This window comes from Sinocyclocheilus grahami, unplaced genomic scaffold (genome assembly GCF_001515645.1).
Source record: "Sinocyclocheilus grahami isolate Dianchi unplaced genomic scaffold, SAMN03320097.WGS_v1.1 scaffold190.1, whole genome shotgun sequence".
In the NCBI taxonomy this organism is placed as follows: Eukaryota; Metazoa; Chordata; class Actinopteri; order Cypriniformes; family Cyprinidae; genus Sinocyclocheilus; species Sinocyclocheilus grahami.
In genome coordinates this window covers 226,650-248,015 of record NW_015505369.1, presented here as the reverse complement: position 1 = coordinate 248,015, position 21,366 = coordinate 226,650, and the positions used below count along the sequence as shown (strand labels likewise).

Below are 21,366 nucleotides of genomic sequence, written 5' to 3'. Positions count from 1 at the left end.
CATATATATAATATATATATATATATATATATATATATATATATATATATATATATACACACACACACTCTATGTGTGTTTATATACATAATAAATATACACAGTACACATACATACATATTACGTAAACAAAAACGTTTATTTTGGAAGCGATTAATCGTTTGACAGCACTAATTATTATTCATTGAATGAATTTAACGAATCACAGTTTTTGATAATGGATAATCAAGCATGCTGTAAATGGGGAAAACAAACAATAACAGTGATATTGTTAAAATAAATAGCGTAGTTGTGGTTAAGAGTGCTTGCACATTACTGAAATAAAATGAACTGATATATAAAAAAAACCTATTTAATTTAAGCTAGTAGTCAAGACAACATTTCTGATTTTCATTTAGTTTAAGTATACTAAAATACAAAATAATGCATTCAAAACTATAACAGTATATCAATGATACAGTATCACTTTATATTAAGCGGCCTTAAGTACTATGCACTTACATTTAAAATAATCAAAAAAACAACAGCAGCAGCAAGAACAACAACAAAAAAACTCAAAAACAGAGAAATTTGTAAAAAATATTTTCTTTTGCTCCACAGAAGCAAGTAAGCCATACAGATTTGGGACAACATGAGGATGAGCAAATGACAGAATTTTCAATATTAGGATGAAATATTCCTTTAAGTGATGAAAGTGGTCTTGCGTACTTAATCGCCTCTCAGAATCTTTCTATAAAAGGTCTGCTCCTATAAAATCCATCCACGACCCACTGCGGTAGGTAGTGTCTTGGCACGGCTCTCCTGCATTGTCCTTTAGCTGGGCATCAGCCAGTTTTACAACCCCAGAGCACGGTCATGTGTGAGTGAAGGGCTGAAACCGCGCATGATAGCAGTTTAGCTCAAATGGCGTTAAGTAATTAGGTATTAAGAATGTCAATACTGTTCACGCTCTGGAAAATCCACATGAAGATATCTCTGTGAAAATTGCTATTTAATGTGACATTTAAATTCAACATACTTCGCTCTGACTAGTAAGTGCTTTTATGACTCAAGGCACTCGCAAATTAAGTGTGCCAAAATCAAATACAGAGCATCCCTTCCACAGCCCCCCTGACATTGCTAACTTCAAAGCAAATAAGTAAAATCCACTTAATTCATTTGACCCGCAAATTTCTGCCCTCTTAAATGCCGCTGCTGGTAAAAGTTCAAGGTTAAGAGAGGCAAATTCAGACCATCTCAGAACAAGAATATCAATGAAAACACGTCTACTGTTTGTGGCACAGACTAACTGATGCAGATAATGGCAGGAAACAGTAAAAATAGCCCATGAGTCACAGAAGCAATTGTACATGTCATGGAAAACAGGACCTCTTCGCTGCTCTTTTTGAAATGGGTTTTATGTTGACATTCACAGCGCAAAACTTCCTCCCCGGTCCACCCGAGTGAAAAATTTTGGCTTCGATATGGCATCATGCTCTGGTACCTGGGTATCGATGCTAAATCAAAACCATAGGCAATAAATAAACAGCCCATAAATGACTAATGCCAGAAAACGTCACACTAATTATACAGCATCAGTATATGTAACACACACTGGGGAAAGATTCATTATTCACAATGAATTTATAATTTCTGTAATTAATGCATTCAGTCCCTTTTAAAGGAAGTAAAAATATACAGTATATATACAGTGGGTACGGAAAGTATTCAGACCCCCTTAAATTTTTCACTCTTTGTTATATTGCAGCCATTTGCTAAAATCATTTAAGTTATTTTTTTTTCCTCAATGTACACACAGCACCCCATATTGACAGAAAAACACAGAATTGTTGACATTTTTGCAGATTTATTAAAAAAGAAAAACTGAAATATCACATGGGTCTGAATACTTTCCGTACCCACTGTATATATATACAGTATATATATATATATATATATATATATAAAATAACTGACAGAGTCTCTGCAGCACAAGAAGCAGCAGGTATCAGGCCTTTAAAAGCATACCTCCATTGTGAACGCTAGTGTCTGTGTCTTGAATGCGGGACAATAGATGAGTCAGTCAGGCATAGTCGGTTATGAGAACAATGCTTGGGTGTGCGCCCATTATATATGCTATATATAATATTATTATGGGGTGCTGTGTGTACATTAATGAGGAAAAAAAATGAACTTAAATGATTTTAGCAAATGGCTGCAATATAACAAAGAGTGAAAAATTTAAGGGGGTCTGAATATTTTCCGTACCCACTGTATACACACACAAACAAATTAAACAGAAATGTCTTTAATGCATTAACCCAATTTAACGTTTTAAAACATTAGCTGTTTAATACATTTAATAATCTCACATGTGGTCAACTACGCTGGCATGTAAATTTAGCCAATGATAATAAACCATTTAAATATACATATCATTTAGATAAGTCTTAAGGCCTGTTCACACCAAGAACGGCAGTTATAAAGATAACTGTAACTATATTAGCGTCCACACCAATGCACAATAATGTTCTGTTTATTAAGTGCACGCTGCTATGTCATCTGGCACTTTAAATGCTCACGTTCTTTAAAATAGAATAGATTCTAATGTTTTAATTTTTCATCAGCAGGAAAAAATTGATTTGGAAGTGATTCCAATGATGTTATTCCTCTGTGCTGTTATAGTTGTGGTGTGGACTTTTAAAGCAATATTGTTACTGTTATCATTATAGTTATCGTCCTTGGTGTGAACGGGCCTTTTAAGTTACAGTAATGCAGCCCAATAAATTCTAATGGGCATAGAGAGGGAGGAAAATTCTTTGACAAGAAATATAAATTATGAAAAGGAATATAAATAGCCTTCCAGGGAACAATAAAATGAACCAAAAGTGCAGAATATAGCCCCTTTCAGCACCACAAGGAATATTTCTTCTTACATTAGCTAAATGACAAAGTAGTGCAATAAATTCAGATTAGAAAAGCCAAACCTCCATTACGCCGCGTAGGAAAGCCTCTTTGGCCAGCTTTGCAGGTCCGTCCACCGTTTTGCCGTCGTCTTCGGGTCCCCAGCTGGCACTGTAGATGTCGATGTGATGTGGGTTGAGACTGAGGGACTGAGCTTCCACCACATCAGTGACCTCTCCATCCAACATGCGCACACCTGTAAAATACAAAACATTAAACACATTAGAGCATGGGACAGAGAGCAAATCACACACAAATATACTGTACCTGCAAATGCTACATCTTACATTACCTCCAAACTGCAGTCTGATTATTTAATGCCTGTATTTAGATGAGATAGTAAAATGGTAAGAGTCACTGTCCATTACAAGCACTTTAGGTTCAGAGAGAGTGAGAGAAAAATAGGATAGTAGGGGAAAAATAGTTAATCAATCAATCAAGCTGTTGAGCTTGTTCTGGCACTGGAAAGCATGGAGAATTATTTTTTTTCCAGTAATGATTTAATAGTATCCAGGTTCACTGTGATATTTGTAGAAATGGAGAATACAGATAGAAATGCCAAAATGTCTGTGCCTGATACTGTATGTCATCGAAAGCTACATTTAATACTGGGCTAAGAAATGTGTGATGAGAGGTTCTTCAGAGTTTAAATAAGTGCTTAATAACTTCAACAAAAAAATAAATAAGGCAGCATACTTTTGTTTCCATGAAAAAATGTATCTGCAAACATTGATTTGAAATAGATAATTTTTTGGAACATTATAAAATGTCTTTACTGTTACCTGTGATCAATTGAATGTGTCTTTGCGGAATAAAAGTATACATTTCTTAAAAAACAAACAAACAAACAAAAACTTTTGAACTGTAGTCTACATACTAGTCATAAATATAAAATTGTACAGTGTCCCAACTTTTTTGGAATCGGGTTTGTAAATATATATATTTAATGAAACAAAATATAAATATAACAATAATATAAATATACTATAAATAAATATATAAAATACTCAAAACCGGTGCTACACTTTAAACATTACATAAACTCTAAACAAACTTTCATTATATTTTCAGTCATCTTTAAATGTGTATATTAATATAAATACTATAAACCCAAACTTAAAAACAATACTAGAGCTGTGACATTTAAATACTAGCCTGTCAAATATTTAATTAGCCACCCACCACCAGAATCTATATTTTCTTTGAGAAGTATATAGATTATATAGAGTATATAGATTACCACTGGGGGAGAGATATAATGTACCTAACATACAGAAAGGCTATATAGAAAGCAGCCTGTATGAATAACCCCACTAAAAATCCCATATGATAGAGATCTTTCTTGTTTGCTAAATATTTAACATCTAATGCTCACATATAACTTGCAGCATGAAAGGGATGAGGTGCACAGACAGACAGAGCTGCATATAAAAGTTCCTTTCAAAGGAAAAAGATGAGTGCATGCGCATTCATGTTCGAATTTGGAGTTCATTCAAAGGTAACAAGTGGCTACATTCTTCTCTTTCAAACATCTTTTTACATACGCTCACAACAGAGGAGACCATCTTATCTTTTTCCACTACCCTGTACAAAAGAGAATCTTAAACCGAATTGGGGGTTTGGGAACGAGCCAGTGTTTAGTCCAAAATGTCAAAGGTGTTGAGTTATTGAGATCCCGGCATCAGAATGTTATCTCAGCCTTGGGTAAAAAAAAAAAGAGAGCACATTCTGCCAAGAGCTCTTAGATTTTAAAGTGGTAAAAAGATGAGAAATCAGAGTCAAACATCTTCAAAACAATATGAATCACTTCTTTGATACACAAGGGGGCGAGGTTACTCAAGGCTGCCCTCATACGGGATAGTGCAAATAAACAAAAGTTCAGTCGTTTCAGGTTTTCCAAAGCAATCCGAGAGCATTGGTGCAGACAGTACTGCAAACAAACCCACAACTACAGGAAAATACAGCATTACATCTTGGAAAGGCTTAATGTTTTTATCCCATATCTACATTCCAAAAGTCCCAAATATCCCTGTAGGACAAAGAGAAAGCTGGCTATGATTACTTTCCAGGAAACGAGAAAGGCATGACAGATATACACGGCTGCACTGTGGTAACAAAAGAGGGGATTTTTTTTATTCAGACTCTAGTAAATACAAATAATCTATCTCCCCTCAAAAATGCAACAAGAAACCTCAGTTTTATTTGTTATAAAGCAATTTCCAACAATGGACTCTACTGTTTCCTCCAACCAAGTCTTCCAAACCAATATTCTGGCTTAATGAGTCCTGGCAGAGGAATTAACCGTGTTGTGTGCCATCTCTGCTAGCGTGCTGCTCATTGAGCTTTCCTACAGCAGAAGGCACTGCCTGCCAGTTTGGGTCGACATTACAGCTCAGCTGTCCAAAAACCTTCAGTTCTCTCTGTCCCCATACTACCCCTAAAGGAGTAGTATCTGCTGCTTATTAAGCACAGATTTCCCCCTGGATTCAAGGTGAAATGGGCACAGCAAGGCTACATACCCTCCACTGCTTCTCATTAGGAGGCTAATTCAAAAACAGCTGCTTTAGAGAGCAACAAAGGCAAAGCTGACAAAAGAGAAATGGACTTTACCCATAATGCATTAACTATCTGCATAAAAGGGAAGATTTGAAATGTAGCACACATTTAGTGTCTGCAGCAAATGCACAATCCAAATAAAATTAAATAAATAAAAAAAAATAGATTCAACAGAGCCCACGCAAAGTCTCTATAATATTTTGGTCCCAGATTCATGAAAAGCTTAAAGCAGTTCAGAAGTTTCTAACAATTTTCCTAAGTGGATTTTTTTTTTTAATTCTAAAGTGGCATTCACTTTAATACATGTAATTTCCAAAAAGAGAAACAACAGTATGGTACATTTAAATATACAGGAATAAGTGGAAACAAGATAATGCAAAAGACACCAAAGATACATATCCCTAATATGTAAAATATTATAAATGAAGTCAAGTGAATAGACCACAGTGATTGTTCATGAAGGCATTAAACAAAAAAATTTAGAAATTCGGAATAATTTCTTAAGAACCTTTAAAAAAATAACTTTGGCGATTTGGACCTCTGCAAGTTCTGATGTTATTACTGTAATAATCATAAGTGCACACAGTTTTTTTTTTTATGTGCCGGATATTTTAAATAGTTCTTTTTGAAAAGCCTATCTCACGATGGAGTTCTCTGTTGCATTCACTGACTGATCAATGACCAATCATTGTCATTTATCATTACGCTATCAATCAATGGCGTCACTTCAGAGTACTCATGCACATCCCTGGTAATAGTAATATGTATTATCTAGTGTTGTAACTTAACTGCTATTTTCTTCTTATTTTCCGACTTAAGAATAAAGTTAAGTAGAATTTTATTCTTAGAAATGATTTGTGAATCTGGCCCCGTCCCTAGATATGGTTAGTATACAGGTCTTTTTACCCATATTTATCACACAAATTGCATCATAAATTCAAATGCATCAAAAAATAACAGAACTCCTCTACTCAAAAAGTCGCATGATTTAACATATCGCTCATGCCCGTAACACAAACAAGTGCTGGGTGACTTGTGTGTCACAACGTAAATGTTGTTTGATTAGTCAGTTCTTGAAAATGTTACTAATGGCTGTGGATGTGTAGAGCCAGGGTGACCTCATAATACACACATAATACATATGTTATATAACATAACAAATACAGTATATTACATAATCATCTATTCTGTAGTAGTGGTGAAGTGGTGTACACTAAAAAATGCTGGGTTATTTCAACCCAATGTTGGGTCAAATATGGACTAACCAAACTGTTGGGCTAAATTTTGGTTACATTTTTTAATTTACTTTTTAACCCAACAGTTGGGTTATTCCATATTTGACCCAACATTGGGTTGAAACAACCCAGCATTTTTTAGAGTGTAGTAGTAGTGGTGAAGTTAAAGAGTTAAATCGCCCCAAAATGAAAATTCTGTCATTATGTATTCACTCTCATGCTGTTTCAAACCAATATGATTTTTATTTTCTTCCAAGAAACACTAAGGCCCAAGCCCAATTCTATTTTATACCCCTTCGCCTACTCCTTCCCCTTGTCCCTTGAAACAGAGTGGCAAGGGGTAGGGGTTTGAAATTATTCCCCTAAGAATTGGGACACCACTACTATGCCGTCACACGTCATCATACGTCGTCTAGCTCCTACAATACACACACCTGTACTGGTGTGCATTAGAGCCTTTAATTACCGTTCTATATTAATGCGCTGCATACTGACACACACACACACACACACACATCTATATCGGAGATCGCGCAGCTCACACATCCAGGAGAAAAGAAACTTGTCAACGCTGCCCCACAACTTTTATTAATAACAGTTTAAATATTGAATCGCTACATTATATTTTCCAGCAACGAGAGGATAAAATCGCGGGGGGTTTTTTTTAATTTAATTTTTTTTTTTAAGTAAACTCACTCTAAAAAGAGAAACGCACAGACACGCATACACACAACTTACATCTCTCTCTCTCGAATTGGCAATATTTGAGAAAAGGGTTTAGCGATTTCTAATTATTGGGGGGACTAGCCCCCCTCAATGTCTACGGTGGTGAAAATATGTTGTGGAACTATCGTGCAGGCTATATATGACGTTTGCAAATATTAGTGATTTTTTGCAAACATTTCTTTGAGTAACATGACCGTAAATATGAACTCACGATTGAATGTAACAAAACAAATGATTACTTTTCGTTAAAATCTTTATTAATGACAAAAATGCTTACATTTATGTGTCTTTTTGTTTCCTCGGGCAGCCATGTTGCCCCTGAAGCCGGTTTACGCTGAGATAATTCATACCCCTTCGTTTGAAGTGTGGTCCCGAAAAATCTTCGTTTGAAGGGCTGTCTGGCCCTTCCCCTAACCCTCCAACCAAAAGAGAATTGAGACACCCCTACCCCTACCCCTTCAAGTGAACGCGTGAAACAGAGGGGTAGGGGAAAGGGGAAGGGCTAAGGGGTAGAATTGGGTTCAGTCAAACGATGGCTTTGAGGTAGAACAGATCTCAAATCTTACTTTAAGCAGTTATCGCATTGGAAAAGAGCAGCCATAAATTCTGCTTAACATCTCCTTGTGTTCAACCAAAGAACAAAAGTCAAAGAGTACTTCGAACAACATAAGGGTGAATAAACGATGACAATTTGCATGTTTTGGTGAGTTTTCCCTTTAAGGTATAACATTATACCATATTGCTAATCTAAATAGCTAAGACTCAACTATGGGCAGTTGGCTAACAGTTCTTGGAGACGATTTAGAAACAAACCATTATTAATAACATTTATCCCATGTCCTGTGAAGTCCAAGACCGTAGACAGCAGGCAGCGTAGAGAAGAGTAATGAAACAAAATCTGCACTGAACAGGATAAAAGCACCTCAGCCAATTAAAGGGATTACATATGCTTGCGTCCAAATCTTTGGCTCACAGGGACCTATGCTGGAGCCTGTGATAACTGTCCCACTTGAGCTCATGAAGCCATTGCTAATGGAGTTCCTCTTTCAAAGTGCTCTCGGTACAGAAGAGTTCTCATATGGTTTAACACACAGAGACCAGAGCTAATCTGAATGTGAAGCTAATCTGATGCTTCACAGAGGTGTTTTGCAATTCAAATGTTGGAATGGACGGGGTGTGCGCTGATAGAATAGACTGTACGTGATGAAACATGGAAAACGTGAGTTAAATATGCCAACTCACCTCCGATCTTTGCATTATAGGCCACTCCGACACCACAGATGCCATTGTTGGCAACAGCAGCAACCTCTCCAGCACAACGTGTCCCATGTCTTCAAAAGAGAAAAGAAAAACAAGAGAAAGAGAGATTGAATGAACAGTTTTGACACTTTTGAAACATCTGTATGATAGACAGCTGGCAACAGGATGAAACTACAGAGCTGATGACGAGGGGCAGGCATAAAGATCGCCCCGATCCTCATTCACAGCAGGTGACTGAAGCCTCTCATCCTGCAGAGCTCTTTTGCATGTGTGAAGAGCTCCTACTCAGTCCTGCTGTAAAACAGGCAGCTATCTGTTAAATACGACAGCAGGTGACACACTGATAACCGTGGCCTTTGGAAATAAGATTACAGCCTGTGACAATGTGCAAATGCAACTTGCTGTATGCATTTAACCAAAATTAATGAGGACCAAAGGCAAGGAACCAGCTAACCAGCAAGTGCATTTTAATTTTATTATTGGCGTTTTTACCTCTTTGCCACATAGCAGAAATATATATTTTAATCTTGTTTGCACTGTAGCTCCAACTAAATATTCTTTTTTTTTTCTTCTCAGTATTAACAAATATATGCACACTTCTTGCACAACATGCAAACATCTGAGACAGCAATGGATTCAAGCGTAAATCCACAGCGTCTGTGTCACAATAATCTTCTGGGTCAGGAGACGTACAAAAGCCAAAAGAGCAATGGAGGCTAAACATGGGAGTTAAACAGCACAGAGGAAGGATCAGTGAAATCCCAGGAGAACCCCTGTAGTCATCCGTCCATTCATAGGAAGCATGAGATCAGTGAGGATAATGTCTCCGATTTACTCAGTCCTACAATAAGGAGGATCATGGGACCTAGATTACATTCAAAAAGGAGGGGGTTTATGGGCTTGCGGATTGTTAAAACAACAGGAGGGAATTTGGGAGAACACTTGCAAGATTACGAAACAAAGTGTGTGAAGAAAAAAAACAAGAGATACACAACATGGAAGCTGTCATAATGAACAACTTTATCGTGAATCCTTTGTGGGACAAAATATGTGGCTTGATTGGGGTATATCAACTTACATACAAATTAAAATAAATGTTTTATTTCATAAATAAAAAAAAACTTTACATTACATAATTTATTTTAATTGAAATGTAACTATATATTTTATAATATTGTAAAAAACTGCATTAGAGATACACAGACTCAGGCTGTCAATTTATATTAAACTTCACATAAACATTTACTTAAAATTATTTTTTATTTCACCTTTGTATTCAACTTTTTATACATTTACATTATACATTTTTTATTCTTTTTCAAAAAAAGCTTTACATTATTGCTTTTTATTTTAATTTGTATTTAACTTCAATCTGCCAGTCTCAAAATGTCACAATGTAATGAAGATAAATGTAGTAAATCAAGTCAAGTCAAGTCTGCTTTATTGTCAATTCTTCCACATGTACAGCACATACACACAGAGAATTGAAATTGCGTTACTCTCAGACCCTTGGGTGCATACAGATAACAAATACAGATTAAATACAAAATACAACATACAACTATACAAATGCGCACCATTTGTCATCTGTTCAAGACGACACATGGGTGAGTTGCATGTCTTAATAAAGGGGTCATATGATGCTGCTAAAAAGAACATTATTTGGTGTAATGAAATGTGTTTATGCGGTTTAAAGTTAAAAAAACACATTATTTTCCACATACTGTACATTATTGTTCCTCCTCTATGCCCCGCCTTTTTGAAACGCGTCGATTTTTACAAAGCTCATTGGTCTGAAAAGCGAGGTGTTCTGTGATTGGCCAGCTATCCAGTGCGTTGTGATTGGCTGAATACCTCAAGCGTGTGACGGAAATGTTATGCCGTGTCCGGCCGGAGCGACGAGACAAAAACATTAAAACCCATTACAAACGAGGCATTTGTTGCATCCAGTGGGGACATAATTACTGATTATAATGACTTATACTGTCTTTTTAGGCGTTGTGTTGCATCACGCTGCGTAAACATAAAACCATGTCTGCGTTTGCCGGCATTTTAGTCTAACGTTACTCTCCCAGGATCAGTAAACAGTCCTCCATAAAATGCGCTGCACACATCTGGATATTTGGGTTAAACTGTTCTGGAACAGTGTGGTAAATACAACTTAACCACTGATTTGTAGTCGTGTCCTCTTTTGGAAGATCAAAAAGTAGTTTCGCTTTCACAACGAACAACACAGCGGCCTAGCAAGAGGGGAAGCCCCGGCTTAGCGTGAGCTGAGGCCGGGCTAGAGTGAGCTGAGGCGGCGGAGTCGAGAACGGCGCGCCCGGCGGATGCGACGAATGAGCGGCAATCACATGTGACGGACCCCGGGCTGGACTCCGCTTCGTCCACGGTGAAAGTTGATGTATTCCCTCAGCAACCAGCATGGATCAGCTCCAGGCATGACAAAGCGGATATCGTCCTCTTTTGGAAGACCAAACAAAGTAGTTTCGCTTTCACAACGAAGCACACAGCGTCTTCACGACATGGCTGCAGCGTCAACAAAACTACAGCGAGACTAAAAGTTACGCCTTCTTTCTTTGCGTGAACATTTGGGCGGCGTTATGCAAATCTTTCCACATAGTGAGGTAGATATGTGGGGGCGTGTTAGAACGAGCCGTTTTAGGTAGGCGTGGCTGACTCTGAACTTTTATAAAGAATATCTCTTTGGATTTGAGACTTTAGTCTTTGCAACTTTACAGAGCTTCTTTATGCACCAAGAGCTTGTAACACTCCAAAGACAAAGGAAAAATTGAAATCGCATCATATGAAAAACTAGTCCAGATTCTCTTCAACACGTTTCTCCAATGCAGATGACCTGGATGACAGAGAATCTGTGCAGACATATTGCGAGCATCTGCATTTATTCTTCCCAGTCCACTGACTGAACAGCAATGAACTGACAATCACCTGACTTACTTATTCTAACCCAATTCAGACTAAAATGCAAGTCAATAAACTCATATCGATGTGTCTCCCACTGCCCCTCAACAAGATATAGATTTCAGAATCTTAAATTATCACTGTGGACCTTTTCAATTCTCAACCCACTACTGTTCTTGAGTAACTGTGAATTAAAACGCAGTTCTTATGTACGTGACTGCATTCACATTCATGGGCTGTTATCGTGGCTGGATGGTTTAATAAGGTTTGGTGAGACACCTTGCAATACTGTCCCCCATGCTGACTCACTTTGAAGCTAAACACATGCAGGTTTCTGATGTTGACAGTGAGATATTCCACTGCTGAGCTGTCTGAGAAATGTAAAGCAAGCCTGGACACATATAAGAGGTTTTATTTCCATTTCATATTTACCTGCAGCACTTCTTTGCAGGAACGGCTGTATAGATTGAATCCAAATGTTAGAAGCAGGTCTAGATGGAATGTGCAGACTTTTGCATTTCCTGCGCTGATTTTTGGGGGGGACAAACATCAGCAAAATTCTGCTGAATGGTTTTAAACTGAGCTGGGAGTAATACACTTTTATTGGCAGCTAAAAAGCAAAATAAAATTAAGCAAACGATCTCAAAAGAATATGAAAGGGACAGGGTTTAAAAAGGGGCCATAGGAATTTATGTTTTTGAAAGAAATCTCTTAAGTTCACCAAGGCGGCATTTATTTGACCAAAAAATAAAGTAACAACTGTAATCTTGTGAAATTTTAGTCATATATTTAAAAGTGTAATTTAGTCCTGTGATGCAAAGCTGAATTTTCAGCATCAGTCTTCAGTGTCCCAAGGCGGCATTTATTTGACCAAAAAATAAAGTAACAACTGTAATCTTGTGAAATTTTAGTCATATATTTAAAAGTGTAATTTAGTCCTGTGATGCAAAGCTGAATTTTCAGCATAAGTCTTCAGTGTCACATGATCCTTCAGAAATCATTCTAATATGCTGTTTTACATGCTTTAGAAATATTTACAGATATTATCAATGTCGAAAACAGTTGTGCTACTTAATATTTTTGTGGAAACCATGATGGATGTTTTAAGGATTCTCTGATGAAAAAAGACATTTCTTTTTAAATGAAAATCATTTGTAACATTCTAAATGTCTTCACTGTCACTTTTGATCAATTTAATGCATCTTTGCTGAATAAAAGTTTTAACGTCTTTCAAAACATTTTTTATTGTACTTCAACTCTTCGCAAACTGACAAGAGATGGTTTCAAGTCTTCAATTTAATGAAGATTAAACTAAAAAAAGTTTTTGGAATGTTTTAAATCCCAAACCACAAATACGAGCAAAAGTAACAGTGATGTTTGTTTTAGCAATTACTACAAGAAACATCAAGGAATGTGTTGTCTTCTGAATACCATGGGTACAGCATAAAAATAGCCAACAAGTCAATCAGCACTAACAGCAGATGAAAAATAAGAGCGTTTCTGCTTCACTTAACAGAGGAAAAGCAGTCTATGCAGGACGCACAGGACCATCTGCTTTCTCCAACACCACAGGCGTTGTACTGAGACACACTGTTTGGACCTTTATATAACCCTGACAGGACTCAAACCTGCAAACGCACTGCCCTTGACATACGGCTCAGTTCTTATAAGAACAGGATTATTCTGGGCTGGAACACTGTTTGGCATCTCCTCCACTGGAAGTCATCCTAAAAGTTAGTAGGCGCAGCCAAGCAAACTATTCTTTACATATGGAAGAGACAACAAGTTGAGAAAACTGGAGCTATGTTTTTGAAAACTTTAGCTGGGAGGGCTTTGTTTGTAGTTCAACCAAAAATAACAAATCTGTCATCATTTACTCATTCCCAACCTGTATGACTTGATATTTTTGATGACATTTGATTTCGAAAATGACATTTCAAAAAGTTATTTCATCCATTAAATGAATGACTTTCTTCCAAACATCATCTTTTGTGTTTGGAACAAGAAGTGGGTGAGTAAATTATAATTTGGGGGTGAATTGCTCCTTTAAAGGAAAGGTTAACCCCAAAATAAAAATTGCCTGACAGTTTACTCATCCTCAGGCCATCCAAAATGTAAAGGAGTTTGTTTCTTCATTGAAACGGATTTGGAGAAATTTAGCATTACATAATTTGCTCATCAACGGTTCCTCTGTGAGTGGGTGCCGTCAGAATGTGCAAAGAGCTGCTAGCAATACTCCACAAGTAATCCACAAGACTCCAGTCCATCAACTAAAGCCTTCTGAAGTGCAAAGCTGTGCGTTTGTAATAAACGTTGAAGACGTTTTTCACTTCTATCCATAATATTGCTTTCTCCCATGAAAAAGTCTTCTCATCTGAATCAGAAGAGAAATGTGCACAGATCAAGCACCATTTACAATCGTTAGAACACCTTGATGGATTTGTTTCTTACAAACACAGAGCTTTTTGGTTCACAAGATGTTAATTGATGGACTGGATTGCTGTGGATTACTTATTGTGATGTTTTTATCAGCTGTTTGGACTCTCATTCTGATGGCACCCATTCACTGCAGAGAATCCACTGCTGAGCAACTGATGTAATGCTAGAAATTTTCCAAACCTGTTACAATGAATAAAACTCATCTACATCTCGGATGGTCTGGGGGTGAGTACATTTTCAACAAATGTTCACTTTTGGGTGAGCAATTCCATAACCGTGTATCTGGTCTCTGACCTACAAATTTAAATTTGTAAAACGACTAAATCTCACTATGAACTGTTTCAGACAACTGACAAGGATTCCTTACTAACTAAACAAAAGATTCTACACGAGGCATATTCTTAGCTTCAACCCTCGCCATAGATCAGCACTTCATTTTAAACAGCGTGATATGCAATGTTAATACGAGATTAACTTTAATGTAAACATTAAGATGTTAATAAATGTTTCCTGCTGAAAGATCAGCACTTGTTCTGCTTGAATTAGCAGACCCATGTTACACATGCTGAGTGTTTAATACATTCAATACAGACATATTCATAACCATCTTCAAATTGGATTAGGCAGTATTCCAGCTGGCTTATTGGAGTCCCAGGAAAATAAATCCAGGGGTGAGCTTCAGTGTTTCAAGCTTGGGAGACAAACCAGGCGCAAGTCTAGAGACCGTCAAGCGGAATCTTCAACGGAAAGCTCACTTGCCTCTTGGAGTTATGATTTTATGGAAGAGCAGAGCTGTTCTGCTTGACTTAACACTACATATTTCTGTCTTCCCTCTCATATTGTGCCTGATGAATTAACAATGACGGGACAAGAAAATATACGGTCCGTTTTGAGCTGCTGCTAAGCAAAACTCACTTGACTGGCTAGTACAAACACATTAACTGTGGGAACTCTGTACGGGGGAACACTTCATCCTGCCTTTGTCTAAACAAAAGGCATTTCCAGATGTGCAATTTTAACACGCCAAACAACACTGTGTGTTATGGTAACCTCTGATGTTTTATCAGCACACGTCTTAAGCTGATCTCGATCAGATTACACCCTGAGAGAACGGATCTCTAAAGCCGTGCCAAACTCCCATAAAGCCATGCACTGCTGAAGACAGCGATCTATAAAAGAGATGATTTCTGATACATGTTCATCTTTGCTATAACTCACTGCTGAGTACTCTCAAGTGTCGTGGAATACTTGATAATCACAATCTGTAACCGAATCAAAGCCAGCAGAAAATATATTTTTATTTTTTGTTTAAAAACATGGCAAGAGTCAACACAGAACTGCACACGAGAGTGATTAATGTATTAAGGTGCTTGGCATAGTCAACCGATATTTTCAATAAACAACGCTGATGCAGATATCTAGAGAGAAAGATTAAATAAATAAATGCAACCGATTAAAAAAAAAAAAAGGATAAAAAATGAACACATTTAATCATGCTAAAAACATCTGTCTGCATGTGTTCATAGACCGGCTATTTAAAAAAAAAAATGCAGACAAAACACCATGTGATTGATTTGATTAACATTTTTATATTGTTGTCTTATGCAAAAATGTACACAATATCTCAAAAATATCAGAAAACTATTTACAGGCTATTCACACCATCAGTTATGTTTTTCAGAGCAAAATTATGAAATTACAAAAAACAATAAGCGTTTTAGCAAAACGTACTGTTCAGAGATGAAAGTATGAAGAGAAAGGCATTTATGTGGCTTCAACACTTCTCGCCACAGCTCGGGTTTCTTCTAAAACACCACACTGACTCAACCTGCCCCACTTCTGTGGAAACACACTTAAGAATTCAAAATGCGTAATGCATTATTTAGTCACTTTATAACACAACCAAAGATGGATGGAGCACTGATAAACGGATGTTTTACAGAAAATCACTGAGAAAGTCACACTAGAATGCGCATACTATACAAACAGTAGGGCTGGGAGATACAGTAGATGTCAATATTTGTCTCCTTTCAAAGATATTTGACAAAAAATATCTAAAACATAAAAATATATCAGAATTTATAGTTTAGCTCTGAATCAGCTTGATTAAGACGACATAAGTTCACCCAAATGTTTAATACAAAATGTAAAATAGATGAAAATATAGTTAACAATAAACATGTTTTTCACTAAATTAACACAAGAAACTTTATGCACCAATAAAGCAATACATAGCAGCCTAAAATATATATTTATCTACATATTTGTTTGCTCCGAGAACAAATGTGAATTGATTAATGGTACATTTTGAATTAATTTTGCTACTTATAACTGGTTGAATAAAAAATAAATAAAATAAAATCAATTGAAAAAAATTTTTGTACAATAAATTGAAAATCTGTGGAATGATTTGAAGACTACAGTCCACAAACAATCACCACCAAATTGAACTGAACTTCAATTTGCAGTTCTCCAAGAAGAGTGGGCAAATATTGCAAAGTCTAGATGTGCAAAGTTTGTAGAGACAAATCCCGACAGACTAAAGGCTGCAATAAAAGAAAAAGATGGTTCAACTCAGTGATTGACTGTGTCTGTGTTAATTTCAGGCTGCAAAGCAACAAAATGTGATTATTTTAAAATATAGTTAACAATAAACATGTTTTTCACTAAATTAACACAAGAAACTTTATGCACCAATAAAGCAATACATAGCAGCCTAAAATATATATTTATCTACATATTTGTTTGCTCAGAGAACAAAGTGTGAATTGATTAATGGTACATTTTGAATTAATTTTGCTACTTATAACTGGTTGAATAAAAAATAAATAAAATAAAATCAATTGAAAAACATTTTTGTACAATAAATTGAAAATCTGTGGAATGATTTGAAGACTACAGTCCACAAACAATCACCACCAAATTGAACTGAACTTCAATTTGCAGTTCTCCAAGAAGAGTGGGCAAATATTGCAAAGTCTAGATGTGCAAAGTTTGTAGAGACAAATCCCGACAGACTAAAGGCTGCAATAAAAGAAAAAGATGGTTCAACTCAGTGATTGACTGTGTCTGTGTTAATTTCAGGCTGCAAAGCAACAAAATGTGATTATTTTAAAAGGGGGGTGATTCCCTTTTACTCTGTGTGTGTGTGTGTGTGTGTGTGTGTGTGTGTGTGTGTGTGTGTGTGTGTGTGTGTGTGTGTGTGTGTGTGTTTGATGACTTGCAAATATTTTGTGGTCGATTATAAAAAAAGAACAATTTTAAATGACAATTGATGATATATACACTATGCACTGATACACAATGCATTGATTTTATATTGTACAAATGCATATACATAAACACATATAGGTTGTGTTTATGTATATGCATTAGGTTGGTATACAACATATCGGTTTTTTACATTGTGTTTGAGAACTGAAAGTGTTACTAAACATTCCCTGCTACTGTTGCAAACCTGAAACCAGCTTTGAGGTTCTGTGGTAAAAGATGCAAGAACTAGATCAGTGCAACGGTAAAACACCTATCTGGAGCGCAGCATGCTAGAATAGAGAGGAGTAAGGCGACAAAAAGAGATGGGTTTCTGAAGAAAAAAAATTGCGGATTCAAGAAGGGGAATTTCACAGCAGGGGTCGGAAGAAAACATGGCAGTTAAATAACGTGTAGGACGAGCAAAATTGCTACAGTTATTGAACTACTGCTACTAATGTATCTCCTGCTGTCTTTGCATTATCAGATATATATTTTTACTGATCTTTAATGCTTTACAGTGACTAGGAAAGTGTTTTAGCATTTCAAAATCATTTACGACTAGTAAATTTCAACTAGTGCCAAAGAAGTAATTTCATTAGTGCCCATTATAGGAGTCATGCCAACATGGCAGGCGCTGTGGGGTACTTCCATTAGGGGAACACGGGACAGCCCCTATAAAAACTACAAAGCCAAGTCATTAAGCCCAAGACCTTTGATTCATACCCACTCGTAACTATCCGCTTTTCTGCCTGTCATCACAAATCATGGTTAGCCTCAAGATAAAAACGGCTCTTTGGCTGATATCCATCCCCCCTCCCCCCAAAAAAGGACGAATAAGGAAAATCCCAATGTGAAATAAGGACAGACCAGAGTTCAACTCTTCATTAGATGATAACTTTCTGCCGTGCTGCTGAGTGGTTTGCGATTGTAGCTCTGTGTAGCTCAGTGTAGCTCTGTTTTTCTGTTGGAGTAATGGCTTCTCCTGTTATTGTCACTTGCACTGCTTGCCACATGTATAGTGTAGCTTTCTCCGTCAGTGCCGAGGGATTCACATATGATAAAAGCAGGGAAACAGTAAGGCTGACAGAGAAGATTTCAGAACTAAAGACATGCACCCAAACTTTAATTGAGAATAGTAACTAGATTAGAGTGTCCCGTTTACTGTTTGTTTCCTGTTGCAGAGCCCCCACAGCAGGGTGACTGTGAGGCGGCATAGTCACGGGACAAACACTGCTCTTCCGTTCTGATCAAAACATTAAACACGTTCTCCCACTCCCCATTCCCAATCACGCACCCACTGAGAAAGCTGAAGAAAGTGCCCTAGTTATTGGCGATTATATTGTATGGAACGTGAAAATAGAGACACCAGCCACCATAGTCCAATGTTTACCGGGAACCAGAGTGCCTGACATCTTGGCAAATTTAAAAGTGCTGGCTAATGCTAACGTAAATTCAGTAAGATTGTTATTCACGTCGGCACTAATGATGTTCGACTTCACCAGCCAGAGATCACTAAACATAACATTAAAGAGGTTTGTGAACTTGCAAGTACGATATCAGATACAGTAATATGATCTGATCCCCTCCCTGCTTACCGTGGTGATGAGATACATAGCAGACTGTCGTCACTCAATGGCTGGATGTCTAAGTGGTGCCCACAGAATAACATAGGTCTCATAGAAAATTGTGAACTTGAACTTCTTTACTTCCAAGATTGATAGTATTAGAGAGGAAATTATAACCATGCAGCAGTCAGCTACAGTATTGCATCAGACAGTGCACTATAGATTCCCTGAGGAACAATTCCACAATTGTTGTTGGAATTGCACTGGCATGGTTCAAATAATTCTTATCTGACCGTCATCAATTCGTAGATGAATGAAATTCGTAGACGAATGTAGTGAATGAAGAAGTATTATATCGTTCACAAGTGCAGTATGTAGTACCGCAAGGCTCAGTACTGGGACCATTGCATTTCACACTTTAAATGCTACCCTAGAGAAATATCATCAGGAAACATGGTGTTAGCTTTCACTGTTATGCTGATGATACTCAGCTCTATATTTCTTCGCGGTCTGACGAAAAACATACCATTTTGTAAAACTAACAGAACGTGTAGAAAAATGGATGACTATTAATTTCCTACTGCTAAATTCTGAAAAAACATAGTTGTTAATTTTAATTATCAGAACAAAAACCTCCACATGTAATAATCCAGAACACTGTCTAACGCATGATGGCTGTGCTGTCAATTCTTCATCATCAGTTAGGAACCTCTGTGTGCTATTTGATAGCAATCTTTCTTTTGAAAGTCATATTTCTAGCATTTGTAAAACTGCATTTTCCATCTTAAAAATATATCTAAATTATCTAATATATCTAAATCTCAATGTCAAATGCAGAAACGTTAATTCATGTGTTAGTTAGATTATTGTAATGCTTTATTGGGTGGTTGCTCTGCGCGCTTAATAAAGAAACTCCAGCTGGTCCAAAATGCAGCAGCTTGAGTTCTTACTAGAACCAGGAAGTATGACCATATTATCCCAGTTCTGTCAACCTGCACTGGTTCCCTATTAAACATTGTATACATTTTAATGCATTCTTAAATAATTAGCAAGAATGTATACATCATATACATTCTTGCAAATTACTTATAAAGCCCTGAATGGTTTAGCTCCTTAGTACTTGAGCGAGCTCTTATCGCATTATAGTCCTTCACATCCACTGCGATCTCAAAACTCTGGCAATTTGATAATACCTAGAATATCAAAATCAACTGCGGGCGGCAGATCCTTTTCCTATTTAGTGCCCAAACTCTGGAACAATCTACCTAGCGTTGTTCGGGAGCCAGACACGCACTCTGTCAGTTTAAATCTAGACCCATCTCTTTAACCTGGCATACACATAACACATTACCACTTTTCTATATCGGTCTATAAATCTGTTAAAGGATTGTTAGGCTGCATTAATGAGGTCAACCGGAACCGGGAACACTTCCCATAACACCCGATGCTTGTTACATCATAAAGAATGGCATCTACGCTAATATTATTCCGTTTTATTCTTATTCCGAGGTCACTGTAGCCACCCAGATACAGTCCGTATCCAGATCAGATGATCACTGTAGTCACCCAGATCCAGTCTGTATCCAGTCCAGATGGTGGATCAGCACCTAGAGCCGACCTCTACATCCCTGATTGTCAGAGGAGAACAGGTCAACTAGACAAAACCAAGAGACTGATCCCCTGTGAAGACCACCAGACCATCGGCACAAGACCACGAGAACCAGACAAGTCCTCTGCTCAATCTGACGCGTGTTGCAGTCTGGAATTAAACCCCACCATGTTGGTTTCATCTGGCCAGAGAAGAACTGGCCCCCTGACTGAGCCTGGTTTCTCCCAAGGCTTTTTTCTCAATTTCTGTTACCGATGGAGTTTTGGTTCCTTGCCACTGTCGCCTTTGGTTTGCTTATTTGGGGACACAATTTCTGGCAACATTGACTTGACTGCACAGACACTATTGGTAGAGAACTGAACTGAGCTGGATGATGACATCACTGAATCAACGATGAACCAACATTAACTGATAAACTGACTGTTTTCTATTGTCCTCCTGCATTATCAGCACACATTTTTCCTGTTTTACACTGTAAAGCTGCTTTGACACAATCTGTATTGTATAAAGCACTATATAAATAAAGGTGACTTGACAACAGAGTTTAGCTGTGATTGGTAGCCCAAAAATTGTCTTGTTTTGTAAAAGTTGATGGGTTTGATTCAGTTTGGAAGGGTGGTAATGAACACATCTGAATGTATAAAGGAATACTTCACCCAAAGAAATAACCATTCTGTCATCATTTGCTAACCTTCATGTCACTCAAAATTTTATGCTGTTATTTATTCTATGGAACACAAAAAAGACCATGTTTAAACAATCATCATATACAAAGTATATTTTCAATACAAAGACCACAAGTTCATAGTGACCACAGGCTGGATGAAAAAAACACTATGAAAGCATGAAAAAGCCATAT

At 37.1% G+C, this 21,366-nt stretch overlaps 1 protein-coding gene across 1 annotated transcript in view; it reads right to left on the bottom strand.

The window, feature by feature from the left end:
* The window catches only part of furina (furin (paired basic amino acid cleaving enzyme) a), a 53,369-nt gene that overhangs the window by 30,160 nt on the left and 1,843 nt on the right, over positions 1-21,366 (bottom strand). The window contains exons 3-4 of the mRNA XM_016284899.1: positions 8,703-8,791; positions 2,967-3,139 (exon numbers count right to left, since the gene is read on the bottom strand). Of these exons, the coding sequence (XP_016140385.1) occupies positions 2,967-3,131 (165 nt within the window). The 5' untranslated portion in view covers positions 3,132-3,139; positions 8,703-8,791. The remainder of the gene's footprint in view (positions 1-2,966; positions 3,140-8,702; positions 8,792-21,366) is intronic.